The sequence below is a fragment of the Amblyomma mixtum genome, chromosome 1, assembly GCF_055824585.1.
Source record: "Amblyomma mixtum isolate Tamu chromosome 1, ASM5582458v1, whole genome shotgun sequence".
NCBI lineage: Eukaryota > Metazoa > Arthropoda > Arachnida > Ixodida > Ixodidae > Amblyomma > Amblyomma mixtum.
Genome location: NC_143012.1, coordinates 26,617,701 through 26,631,722, shown reverse-complemented (window position 1 = coordinate 26,631,722; position 14,022 = coordinate 26,617,701). Strand labels below are relative to the sequence as shown.

Here is a 14,022-nt window from a genome sequence, read left to right as displayed (position 1 = left end):
TTGTGGCTCGGAGGTTTTTTTTTCTTCAAGAAATGCCTGAACACAAAGCATGAAAATGGCAAAAAGAAAGTCCACTGTGAAGTCCTTACATTTTCGGCTGGCCCAGTCATGGCAGGAGAATCCATTACATCAGGTTGAAGCGCAAATTCAATCACCGTGGCACAAAAAATTATGATTTCATTCATGCAACTATGAGTTACATGGCTGCAAAAGTGGCTTTCGATGTAAAACAAATCAGAAAATATTTCTGAAGAAGTCAACTAAATCATTTTCACCAAAGAATCAAAATCATTAGTTGACAAGTTCACAGCCTCGTTAAGCTAATGGTTATCTTTCAACCACCCAGCTATTCCCCCTTCTCGGCAAATTATTTTGTCGCAACATGTTCCAGTAAAATATTGAGCGATACGGCTTGACATGAGAGATGACATATAAAGTATCACTTTAAAGGTACAAGTCTGCATAAGAAGTGAATAAATCAGACGTCACACCAAGATGGAACCGCAGAAAAGGAACGAAGTAGCATGCAATTCATAACCCTGTTAATTGCACTAGCAAATGTCACATAAAGATTAGTGATGTCAACAAGCACACAGCGGCCAATCTTCAAAGAAGAGCTGAATTCATCTTGTGTGCTTAGCAAAAATATGATCTTTACCATATGACTTGTGCAAAAGCAGAAACTGCTCTCATCCTACTGATCATATTTGATTATTTTCTTTTCACACACAACATATGCATTTATACATTGTTTGTATGAAACCACTGCCCTGCAGGGTTAGAATTCATTCAGGAGACTAAGTAATTTCCTCCTCATAGTTCTCTGCTTTGGGGAATACCTGTGCATCACCTAACAAACAACAAAACAAAAGCAAAAAATATATACACTATAGCCTGCTGGAGCCTATTAAAGAAAATAACAAATTATCTATTGCACTTTCAGCAGTGCAGACTGTGTTAGGCTATTTCAGCTGTTATTTTTGAAGCCTTGCAGCAAATTCCATACCAGAAATTCCATAGTGCAGTGTACGCTTGTGCTAAGTTTGCCCTGTGACTTTCCTAATATAAAGGTAGAACTGCGAGGGTTTATGAATTCCGACTAGAGGATCCCTTAAAGAGTCGGCATCACGAGCATCAAATGGTTCGGCATTCAGGATCATCTCTGACGCAAGGTCTTCCCCTTTCCTTAACAGGTGAAGCTTGCATGCAGCAAGAAACTGCTTGTTCTCACAGAGCTCAGCAATGTCTTCTATGTCTTCTACCTGCAGCAAAGAACAGAAAGACAAAATGAGAAAAGAGGAAGTGAACAAAACTGCGCGAAACACAGAGTGCTGCACATATACATCATGTAGCCAGTCTATGTACTGCATAGATGTAGCCAATTGAATTACAGTGACGGCTGTATGAGCATCATTTAGCGAAATCAAGTTGGCGGTGGCACACTCCCCCTCCTTCCTATCTCCTCCTCGCTCACTCTTTCCCCTGGCTGCACCTGTCACTCCAGACGTTTGCCTTAACAGGATTTATGAGTGACCACTCATAGCTGCGTGACGCATACCTACCCTCCTACACCCCTACACCGCTACCCTGACACCCCATGACTTGTTACTCAACTTAGCAAACACTTGCAGAAAACACAAGAGCTTGCTCGTGGAACAAATTCGAAGATAGTGGCATAAATGCAACAGGTATCCCACACCCATACCCAGAGTTACTAAACACTCCTGCAGGTATCAACGCTTCACATCACCTCAGATGTTAGTGAAATTTGCATTAGCACAATGGTAGATGTCTGGCAAATTTTTCAGAATATACTGAGATTTATAAAACTTGGTTTCATGTGTAAAATGAAATCTGCATAGCGTGACTACTCAAGGCATCCATTCCTTTTTGCACAGACAGCTATTCCTTAATGCATTTTAACTTCCCATTTTTCATTACCACACAAGATGCATTGCCATGTCTTCGTTTAAAACAAAATAAGAGACGGAAACAGTGCATCAGGAGCAGATAAGGGGCACACCTGCTGGGCACCAGGCAGTGCTTGAAATGAGTCTGTTGTGAACGGACAGAGCTGGCTGTCCTGGACTTGAACACACCGGTGTGCAGTGTAGTCTATGCGACTACCTTCCTGGCCGTACATGTGCCGCACGCTGTACGTCAGACGAGACGTATTCGCCTGCCACGTGTGGCTGCATGTGGCCTTCTTGCCCGGTGGCTCAATGTAGAAGCGACTCCAGAACTCAATGGCTTCCGATAGGCTCAGACCGATCTCTTTCAGGAACAATGAAAAGATGAACTGCAAGCAGCAAGAAAGGAATCCCCGGTTACCTTTTCGTCAAGAGCAGATGCGTGCATAAAATGCTTTGCAGTGCGTGAATTGAAGAACCGCCAGCTCAGCAACATCTCGCAATGTTCGAGAAAGCTTAGCCACATTACATCTAACATCACTCATATACTCGTGCTGATAGCTCTGACAGATGCATTCCTCCAATCGCTCAACTGTGGAAAACAGGGCTCCCAAATGCATGTGGCCAATCTAACTATTTATGTACCCTCTCAGATCTTCATCCCCATGCCACCCGGCAATCATACGTGTTGAGAAGCCAAAGCCCATAATCGTGCTTACTAGTGCAAGCATAGCGGTCTCAATCCCCGAACTTTGGGAACAACTTACTGAACTGCCAGCTAGCATGATGGTGTAGATTTCTGAAGATGATTCATTGTAGAACAGCGCAAAAAACGAGAGACTAGAGAAAGAAAAACATAGAACAAGCGCTGACTCGCAATTAAGGGCTTTATCTTTCTAGTGCTACTAGGCTTGCACTGCCTTGAGAACTAAGCTCCTACCACATGATGTGTGTTGCGATACTGAGCGCGATAGTACATAGCTCTGTTAAGCAAAAAGCTGCACACACTACATATACAGCTGAATTCTCGACGCGAGTTCAAGACCCCTCTTTGGAATTGTGGAGTTCCTACAGTGTACGTAACTAGCCTAAACCTTTCTGAGCATGAACTTCACTGAACAAGGGCAGAACTATCCTATATTTTGCACAAAAGTTTGTTCAATGCCATTCATTTCGTCTATGGTTTATTCACTCATCAATTCACTCATCAGCATCTCCGGACTACGACTCCACATCAATCTTCACGAGGCATATGGACAAGTGCTTAACATTTCGTACCTGTGCATAGCAGTCGGGAGGAAGCAGAGAAAAGCAAGAAGCTGCTATCGGTGTTTTCAGTGAGCCGATCAATGAACCATTTAGAAGTTGGAACAACGAAGAGAAGCGATACTAAAATTTCTGGTAAGATTTATAGTAAAGACCACTTCTCAACCAATATGGGTGTAATTTAAATCACTGTACTAGTATCTTTTTTGCATCACTTTCACTATGACGAAAGTCTGTTACCATATTTTTCACTCCTGGAGGTTCTAAAAAACAAGACAAGCCGGTCACTACTTTTTTTAGTGCCTGTTTTATGATATGATGTGATAAAACTAAATAAAAGAGGCGTTAAATTGCAAACAAACAAAATGGATGCTCACAAACCAGCCAGGGAGGAAGTAGTGATCTGCCCCCTCTACTACAACTATAACACACCACAGCTTGTGCCACCAGTGATGTTGTTCCAATGCTGTTGACTCACCCTCTCATCATGAGGCAGTCGCTTTTCTTTTTTCAATGTGGAGTACAATGTGGACATGCAGGGTGGGAAGTAAGTTGCCTGGCTGTCCACATCAGTGGCCTTGAGTGTGCCACCCACAGCCAGGGATCCTTGGAGGGCTTGGAAAGCATCCTGCAAGCCACACAAAAGACACCTGTGCCTCAGGAGCCACATTTTGCTAGTAATTACATTTATAATTAGTTCAGAGTTTTCATCCCAACTACATAAGACCATAGGCATCGATTTAGGCTTACCGACGCTTTCTGAGTTGCAACGCACAGCAGTCGTGCTCTAGGTACAACCCGGACTCTGGTATACAACTTAGTACAGAGGGCAAAACGCTTGTCTAGAACATGTTCTGGGCGTGTTTCGGGCTGAACATGCGATATCTAGCAATAACCCTTGGTTAAAAATGGTCTGGATGTAAGCATGTGCAGTCAAACACATAGGATTTCATCGCCATTTTTTGTCTTCCTGGTTGCACTGTCTTTAAGAGCTGCGGAACGCATAGTTTGGTCGTTTTAGACGTGTTTTGCCCTCTGTACTTGGTTTGGTTTGGTTTATGGGGTTTAACGTCCCAAAGCAACTAAGGCTATGAGAGACGCCGTAGTGGAGGGCTCCGGAAATTTCGACCACCTGGGGTTCTTTAACGTGCACTGACATCGCACAGTACACGGGCCTCTAGAATTTCTCCTCCAAAGAAATCCAACAGCCGCAGCCGGGATCGAACCCGCGTCTTTCGGGTCAGCAGCCGAGCACCATAACCACTGAGCCACCGCGGCGGCTCCCTCTGTACTTGACTGTTCGTATACTAGATGTATACAATCTTGCCACTTACTTTCAAGGACGTGCGCAGTTCAGCCATCCTCTCATCTTGATGCAATATCCGAAATTTACTTGATCGCTTGAAGTGTGCAGCGCTTTGCTCGCACACATCGTGGAACATACCGGCCAGAAAAAGCGGGAGATGGTGCTCTCTGATGATGGCCTCCCCTGCTCGAAGGATGACCCGGCGACTACTCACCAGGGACAGAGCATGCTCAAAGGGCACTGGAATACGAAAATAGCACCAACATGAGAACATATTACGGTTCTTCACAGCTCACAGCACTTGATTACTGAACGTGCAATACACACAAAACACTGCTTCGTACAAGAGCTTCCCATTTATTCTTCACAGTGACACAAAACAAAACTAATATAGCGTTTCAATAGCGTATCACAACTAATTCAATAGCGTGTTATTAGCTTGCCTTTTGCCTCTTTTGCTTTCTAGCCTCATGCTATAGACTGCACAGTAGTTTTTCTTAAAGGAATAGTGACACGAAATGTCAAGGTTTAGAGAAATGTACAAGTGACTTTTGAGCATGGACCGATATTTGCCCCAAAGTACTTAACAGCAATTATCATTCATCATCATCACTTTACATACGGCAGATATAAAACACAGATAAAGGGTACAAAACATCACACAAAGTAGTTTTTAGCACGGAAATACAACTACAGGCGACAAAAATGACTAGATGCAGTAAGGCACAGGGTAGGCCCTATACTTCCACTCACTGAATCAAAGGGTGCGTGCTCAGAGTTTCAAGTAGTCTAAAAGCTTTCAAATAACTTCTAAAAAATCATTCGACAAGAGTTGCTAAACTGGCCCACTCTGAAGCTACACAGCATGCTGCCAGAACAATCAGTCTACACAGGAAGGAAGGTTCAGCTCTGCAATCCAGTTCATTCATGTGCCGGCATTCATGTGCTCATATATGGCCTCCATGGTTGATGCAGCAGGGCTCAGACAGGTTTAGCCAACACTGCTGCCATTCCCAATCTTTGAGGCTGTGACTAATAACTCGTAGAAGGACGGCAGATTGGGCGAGTTGGTGTTCCATGGTGACAAGCGCCGTGTTTGTCTCCTCTTTCTGGTCCCATTGTCTAGCGCTGTTTGCATTTTCTGGTCACTAATAACTCGCACTACTCCCATCTATTGAGGTTTGGGATGTTGCGCTGTATAGTAACACATTTGCACTTTTAGTTTGACAGAGGTAAATGCAGATGCAATTATAATGCCAGTCATAGTGCCACCATCTAGTTTAGGCGTGTTACATCTTAGGTATTAGTAATTTTGCATCTATATTTGGCATTGCTGGACATGAGAGAGAAAAGCTTGCACATAATAAAACAAGCAAATGCCAAAAATGCGACTTTTCGACAAAAATAGTAGTTTTTTAAGGCGGAAGCCTTTAATGCCTCATCGTTGTAAGCAGGAGTTGTCGACAGAAATGTCACACTTTTCAATTGGTCGAAACGGTTGTGACGTCACAGTGCACAAATTTCAAACGGGGCCAATTGTACTTTGGCTAGTAATCATGCAACCAATTAAAGGGATCATATAGTGATGATCCAAGTAAGTGGGAATGAGATTAGTTAATTGCCTAATCACCCAATTAGCCTGATTAACCTTTCTAATCAGGCCAGATAAATAAATAAAACTGTGTAGGAAATTGGTCGAGTTCGGGAATCGAACCCCAGTCTCCGGAGTGCAAGACGAGCATGCCAACCACACCACCATGCCAGCTCGATCGTTTGGAATGAACAAGGGCGCGTCTAGTGAATACGGTGTCTTCGTTCACTCCCATCTTCCTCCCTTCCCGTTACAGCGCGGTTCAGGTGTCTACTGAGGTATGCAAGACAGATACATTTCCATTCCTCAAAAAACATTTTACCGACGAGCAAGGCGCAGAACCGAACGGGCGATGACGTTCTGTGGACTCCCTGGCAGCGTTGCAAGACGCTGTCGCGTTTCACTCTTAGAGGTGAAGCTTAACATCTTAACAACGCATCAGTGACACAAGCAGAAACACCGTGCTTAATGCTTTCGCCTCACCGCACTTTAGGTCAACAAAGTGCCCCCCCCCCCCCCCCCCCCCAAATTTTTTTTCACCCGATCAGTTATGGCAACAAATGAATCAGGAAGTTTGCTCCATGAAAGCTCATAACATAAAACACGTAACTCAATACGTTTCAATTTCTCAACCAATCAAAACCAATTATGTCAGATTGCATTAAACACTCACCGCTGACACGAAACTCCTTAGATTCGGTAATCTGGCTCCAGCTCTCTAAGACAGCAGTGAGAACCTTCACAAGTGTCCCCAAGACCTCCCGAAACTGCCGACTTATCCTGCACTTCAGCAGTTCCTTGGAATCCGAGAGTCCATGCTCTAGTATTTCTCTACGTTCCTCCCAGTTCAAGGCTTCAAAGCGACAGAGAAAAAGCATCGACTCCGCTTTAACTATAGTGTTGAGAGCAGATCCGAAAGGGCAAAGCAATGACCTGCAGTGAAGACAACACACCATTGTAGAGCACACATATAATAATCATTATACAACTCTTGATCAATGCATTAAAGAAATGAAGGTGGGAAAAATTGCATTTTGCTGTTTCTGGGCACTAAAGCGGCCACAGTACATGCTTACATGAAGCTTTTGCAACAAAACTGTACGTTGCAAAGTGTAAATATACAGGATTACTTAGTTGCTTTCGTGGCTCCAGCTGTATGAGTGAGCCAGAGTGAAGCAAGGTGATGTAAGCTTAAATTTTGTTCATACTCTGTAGTTAAGTTCTCCATAAAATATGTGCAATTTAGAGTTTCAGTGGATACATTCAGATGAAATTTATACCCATGAAAAGTAGCACACTGAAAACTTTCAAGCTTTTAACTGAATTTTATTCGAGGCACATAAAAATATATCACAGAGGCTAAACAGGCATAAAGTGGCCTCAGAGAGGAAAAAAAAAACAAGAAAAGAAACCAACAGGACAGACAGGATGGCCGCAATATCAGTATGGTGAAGTTTTCGGCTTAAACAAAAAAAAAACGATAAAAGTATGCCGAATTTAGTTTTTAAAATTCGGTTTTAACCGCAAAAGGTGAGTATTCTTGGCATGAAAGGCATAGCTGGCTGGCTGTTGCATAAGAGTAACACTCATCATCATCATCATCAGCCTGACTGCGCCCACTACAGGGCAAAGGCCTCTCCGATGTCTCTCCAATTAACCCTGTCCTTTGATAGTTGCAGCCACCATATCCCCCCAAACTTCTTAATCTCATCTGCCGACCTAACTTTCTGCCGCCCCTTGCTACGCTTGCCTTCTCTTGGAATCCACTCCGTTACCCTTAAGGGCCAGCGGTTACACGAGTTGCACTCAGTCAAAGTTAAAAATTAACTAAGTGTAACTAAATGGGGAGGCCAGAGGTGTTGTGAGACGGTAATACTGATGGATGAGCTGCACGGTTGTGCGATTTGAGGCATTTTTCCGCTTGTCTACATGCCTCTGCAGACCGCGAAGCAGCAGGTGATCGCCACCTACTAGGTAAGCAACCGTTTGGATACTATAATCGCCCGCTTAGAGCGGTTAGTCAGTAAAAAAGGTTTATCAAGTGCATCTAGGACACCGACATGAAACTGTGCATGGTCGTCATGAAAAGTACCATGTTTGGGCCACCACAACAATTGAGCTGCATTTTCTCCCCGCCCCGCTCTCTCTCTCAACCCAGCACGACAGCACAAAGAAAACTGTCAACCTAGTTCTTAGAAGTAAACTTTCCTGCTCTTGGCTGCCGGATGTCTAATTAAACTTGGGTTAGTTTTTCATGACGAAAATAATTCCTTCCACAAGCGCACCTCCAAGCGCAAAACAACTTGTAAATTATGTTAATTACTGGCAAACGAACCGTTCATGCCGACAAAAATGCTAAGACTGAATCTAAGTAACTTTTGGCCACACAGAATTGCCATGTTAAATCACCGAATAAAGTCGTCAATTCATTCGTAGGAAATAATATTCACCGAAAAAAACCGAAACTTGCATTCTGAAATAAAAAAACTGAAAAAAGTCAGCCGAATTTTCGAAAAATAAAAGCCGAAAAGTCTAACCCCAACATATAAGTACGGTTTCAAGAAAGCGTCTTTCACGGTCATACTGCATTGTCGTAAGGTAGACTGGCACGTTACTGGTGCTATGATCATCCTGAGCATTAATCAGATTGCGTTCACTGTAGAACAATGGCCTCTCTTAATGCTCTCTAATCAGCCCTCTTCTGCACCAGCTACAGCAAACCTATCCCAACAAATTTCCTAACCACATCTGCCCACCTGATTTTCGGCCCTCTGGCTACGTATTCTTCCCACATTACTTAACTTCTGCTCTCCTATTACTGGTATTACTGGTGAAATTTTAAAGTAGTTATTTTGAAAACTAGTACCATATTTTACAGTGCAACTGAAAAGAACTCTGCTAAATTCTACTTAATTTTGGGCTCAGTTTGCTCACCTGAGAAAAAAATGTGACACGCTGTCCTGTGGAGAGCCTTCGATGAGGCATTCATGGCACGTGTCATCTTGTTCAAGCACGTCACGGACAGCGCCAACATTGCCTTCACATCTGGAAATCTTAATCAGGATGGCCAACCTACGATGGCACATTTCGCATAGATGCTCCAGGTCTACATTATGCTCTGGATACATGAGGTAGAACACCATCTGGAAAAGAGCTCCCAATCAGCAAACAGAAAACAAGAGATAAAAGTAGTAAGTCCACAAGCGTGCTTCCTTGAAGCCAAAACGTACTGCAGTTCCCCACTGCTTTTACAATTAAAGAGGATAATTTCAAAATCGCTCAAATGTCCAGAGTCCAGTTATTATTTCTGATTATCTTCACATCACTGATGGATATGCAAAAAATTGCTTCCAATGTTGAGCGGATATGTTGGGATGCACATTTTCCCCATCTGACTTCTTCATGTACTTTCACACACACTTTCCTGTCAGATGTAAGCAGCAAGTTTTAACTTCCTCTTTTATGCACTGTTCCGCCCAATGTGTGATCTCTCTGAAAAAAAAAATGGGGGGGGGGGGAGGGGGGAATTTATAAATGTCATGGCCCAAGCTTTCAAGTCTTACTTTTAGGCAGGGCCTGGTAATTTAGGCACTAGAAAAGCCCGAACCAAGTAGGCATCTACGCTAAAGATGAAAACTAGGCACTGAAGGTCAAAAACCAGGAATTCTGAGTCTTACCCCTTAGAAACAGACTGAAACTATATAATTAATCGAAACCACCAAACTAGACTCCTTCCTATTTCCCCTACAAAATGGCAGTGCATGATTAGTGAACATGGTGAGCTCATTCTCTTAGAAGCGTGCTGCAAAAGATGACATCCTTAAGATCTCAAACTTGAGCTGCTTCTGTTCTCCGTTAGTTTCGTGGTGCGAACTTCAATCACGAGAGCTCATGGCAGCTCAGGTCTTCAGATGATGATGTGTCCCCTCCAAATAGGATGCGTCTCATCAGCAAAGCAGCATCAAGGTCTATATGTCGCGATTACGGCCTCGACTGCAGGTATATTCCCGGTCTGCCGACTACAACGTCTTGGCAGTTTGCGCGTCGACAGACAAAACTGGCTTCCAGACAAGCTGACCTTTAGGCAATGTAGCTTTAGCTTGACAGCCGCCTGTTGGTGTCGGAATCGCTCGTGTCATACTTATTCGTTTCGCTGACCCTTCTTTCCGGGTCAGGTTATGGGGACGCGACATTTCCCCCCAAAAGTGTGAGCGAAACGCCAGCAACGTCAGGATTTGCTTAAAGCCGACAGAAAGGCTGGCGAATTCCGAAATGCTATATTTAGGCGTCCGTGGACATTTCTAGTAAAATACCTAAAGCTACGGAGCTTAGTCACAGCCTTTTAGTGACACGACAAACTCAGTTTTAGAACGGCCAAAGATGTTTTGCTGGAATACATAGCAAAACGCGAGTTCCAACGCTCACCTCAGTAAGCTTGACAAGCGGCAGCCAAGTTTTGTGCTTCTCACGACTTTACTGTGTTCCAATGCTGCCTTTTCACCGATGAAAACACAGCTTCTACATGACGGTTCAGTTGGTTCAGTGCCCATCGAACATCTTTGCGAAGTTCGCTGCTCGCGCGCCGAGCCGGCGGGCGACCGCATGCGGCTACCGCCCTGGCTTCTGTTGGCCGCAGAAGTGGCAGTGCCGATGGTTTTGGTACGGTTTCAGTTTTCCTTTCTTTTAAGGCAAAAGCCTTTAATGCCTCATACTGTCGTGACCAGGACTTGTTAGCAAATGTGTCCGCGTTTCGGATGCATGCCTTATATGGGCATATGCCAATCAATAGCCAATCGATACTTAATCGGGTGCAATCGAAAGACATCGGAACATGATATAAAGGGATTTCATGATTATATCATTCTACTTAATGACTAATTGGTAATTAGCAGTAGTTAAGTGGAATGTCGGACTGTGCACTGCGCCTGTACCATAACACTAATTAATCAGTGAACTAGTTAAGGTCACGTTAACTATCACTAACCATACATTAACTAGTATCACAGTATGTGCAAGTCATGCTTAACTATCATTAACCATCATTAATAGTTAGACGTTTTCAGACGTTTCATAGACATTCTGTCGAACATTCTAGAGTGTTCCATCACTTGACAGGTGAGTTACAGGACATGATGGATGGCATTAGAACAATGGTAAAGACCAATTAGCCTAATTAACCTGTCTTGTCAGACCAGATAAATAAATAAAACCGAGTAGGAAATTGGTCGAGTTGGGGAATTGAACCAGGGTTGCTCAGGAGTGCGAGACGAGCACGCTAACCACTCCGCCATGCCAGATTGATGGTTTGGAAGGAACAAAGGCACTTCTAGCTAATACAGCGTCTTCGTTCACTCCCATCTTCCTCCCTTCCCTTACTGTGAGGTTCAGGTGTCCACCGAGATATGAAAGAAAGAGATACATTTCCTTACCTCAGAAACCCCGCGTAGAGCCGAATGGGCAATGGCATTCTGTGGACTCCCTGGCAGCGTTGCAAGACGCTGTCACGTTCCACTCGTAGAGGCGAAGCTTAACATCTTAACCACACATCAGTGACACAAGCAGCAACACTGCGCTTGAGGCTTTCGCCTCACCGCACTTTAGGCCAACAAAGTGCATGCCCCCCTGAATTTTTTCGATGGTAGATCTGTAGGGTGAAGCCACACACAGTATATTCAAGGACGGCGGGGAGATAGCGCTAGAGAAACTAAAGACCCTGTATAAGTAATGTCTTATGACCTCGAGCGTACCAGAAGCTTGGAAGAGTGCTAACATAACCCTAATCCGTAAGAAAGGAGAAGTAAAGGACTTGAAAAAGTACTGACTGATCAGGTTACTCTCCATTGCCTATAAAGTATTCACTAAGGTAATCACTTATAGAACCAGGACAATTTTAGACTGCAATCAACCAAATGATCAGGCAGGCTTTTGTAAACGATACTCAACAGTAGACCATGCATGTTCATACCATCAGTCAGGTGATAAGAGAAATGCACAGAATATAACCAACTGCTATATATAGCTTTCATTGACTGCGATAAATCATTTGAATCAGTGGAAACCTCAACAATAATACAGGCATTGTGGAATAAGGGTGTAGAAGAGCCTTATGTAAAAATACTGGAAGATACCTATAATGGTCCTCCATAAAGTCAGCAATAAGATTCCAATAAGGAAAGGTGTCAGGCAGGGAGACACGACCTCGCCAAAGCTATTCACTGCCTGTTTACAGGCGAGGCATGGATTGGGAACAATTGGGGATAAAAGGTAATGATGAATACCTTAGTAATCTGCGATTCATTGGTGGGATTGCCTTGCCAAGGCACTCGGGTGATGAACTGCAAAATGCGATCAATGGGTTAGACAGACAGAGTAGAACACGGGTCTAAAAATGAATGCGGAAAACCAAAGTAATCTTCAACAGTCTCGCAAGTGAACATCAGTTCACGATTGGCAGCGAGGTGCTGGAAGCGGTAAGGGAATATGCCTACTTAGTGCAGGTGGTGGCCGCTGATCCAGATCATGAGACGGAGATAACTAGAAGAATAAGAATGTGGTGGAGTGCATAAGCAGGTTCTCTCAGATCATGAATGGCAGTTTACCAATATCCCAAAAGAGAAAAGTATATAGCAGCTATATCTTACCGGTACTCACCTATGGGGAAGAAACGTGAAGGCTAACGAAAAGGTTTCAGCCTGTTAAGGACAACGCAGTGAGCTATGGGTAGAAAATGATAGGCGCAACGTTAAGATACTTTAGTTCAGTTTATGAGGGTTTAACGTCCCAAAGCAACTCAGGCTAGGAGGGTCGCTGTAGTGAAGGGCTACGGAAATTTCAACCACCTGGTGTTCTTTAACCTGCACCACCAGTTCACAATGCACAGGCTTCTACCATTTTGCGTTCAGTAACGTTACGAGACTAGAAGTGTGCAGAGTAGGTAAGGGAACAAACTCGGATTAATGACATCCTAGTCGAAATCAAGACGAAGAAGTGGGCTTGGACAAATCTCGAGGAGGGAGCGGAAGCAGAGGAGGCTCGCTACCAGAGAGGTAGAGAATATTTTCGACCAGAGGGTAGACCGCGGCCCTTTAAGGGTAACGGAGCGGATTCCAAGAGAAGGCAAACGTAGCAGAGGTGGCAGAAAGTTAGGTGGGCGGATGAGATTTAACAATTTCGCGGGGATACGGTGCTCACAGCTGTCAAAGGACAGAGTTAATTTGAGAGAAATGGGAGAAGCCTTTGCCCTGGGGTGGGCATAGTCAGGCTGATGATGATGAAGTCAAAAGCCATATCAGGAACAGTGAGCTTTGTTTCAGAATTACATGAAACAGCCCCCTGGCTGATAGCACACTTTAGCAATGAATCTAACCCAAGCCAGATTTTCAAGATTCCTGCTACCTTATTTGAGCCGAGAGTTTAGACCAGCACCGTGTTTACTTTCAAACAAAGCAGAGGTTTGAGACAGGCTGATCGAACTGGGAGTGAAGAGTAGACTTAGTGCCCTTAGGAATACATGGAAGCAAAAGTTTTCAATGCAATTTCTGATTTCACAGTGGTCGTATCATGTCGTCCCTTCCTGAAGAGTGACCACATTAATCCTAGAACAGGTTCTAAAATTTGCAGTGTCGTTTCGAAGGCAATGAATATTCAAAACCTCTACGCTAGGAATGACTCCCAGCTGGAGGTATGGAACGAGACTGCAGCCCATAGAAACAGAGGCAAGCAAAACTTTGAGAGATTTTTTTCTCAATTCACAGAGTACTCACGGCGGCTGTTAACAGCTAGCAAGTGCTTTGAAGAAGAGTGCGACCAAGTATGCCACATCATTTCGAAGCAATCTTTGTAAAACGCCATGATAAATGCGTGTTGTGAAGCGAACATATCCCAGAAGGCGCTCTATCCGCTTGGTTTTTTTCCGAATCGTGCAAGCTTCTCATGTAGCCCGACACTTG

At 43.9% G+C, this 14,022-nt stretch overlaps 1 protein-coding gene across 2 annotated transcripts; it reads right to left on the bottom strand.

Moving 5' to 3' along the window:
• LOC149365828 (uncharacterized) lies at positions 1-10,684 on the bottom strand. 2 transcript variants are annotated; one of them, XM_089546583.1, is made up of 7 exons: positions 10,499-10,684; positions 9,008-9,216; positions 6,747-7,006; positions 4,511-4,722; positions 3,655-3,804; positions 2,024-2,299; positions 1-1,262 (listed from the first exon to the last, which is right to left on the bottom strand). In XM_089546583.1, the coding sequence occupies exons 2-7, from the start codon at positions 9,214-9,216 to the stop codon at positions 1,038-1,040; spliced, it is 1,332 nt and encodes a 443-aa protein (XP_089402709.1). In that variant the 5' UTR covers positions 10,499-10,684; the 3' UTR covers positions 1-1,037. The 2 variants fall into 2 exon arrangements, with proteins under 2 accessions (XP_089402709.1, XP_089402718.1); XM_089546592.1 differs by lacking the exon at positions 10,499-10,684 and having other exon boundaries at positions 6,747-6,926; positions 9,008-9,131.
• Between the last annotated feature and the right edge of the window lie 3,338 nt (positions 10,685-14,022).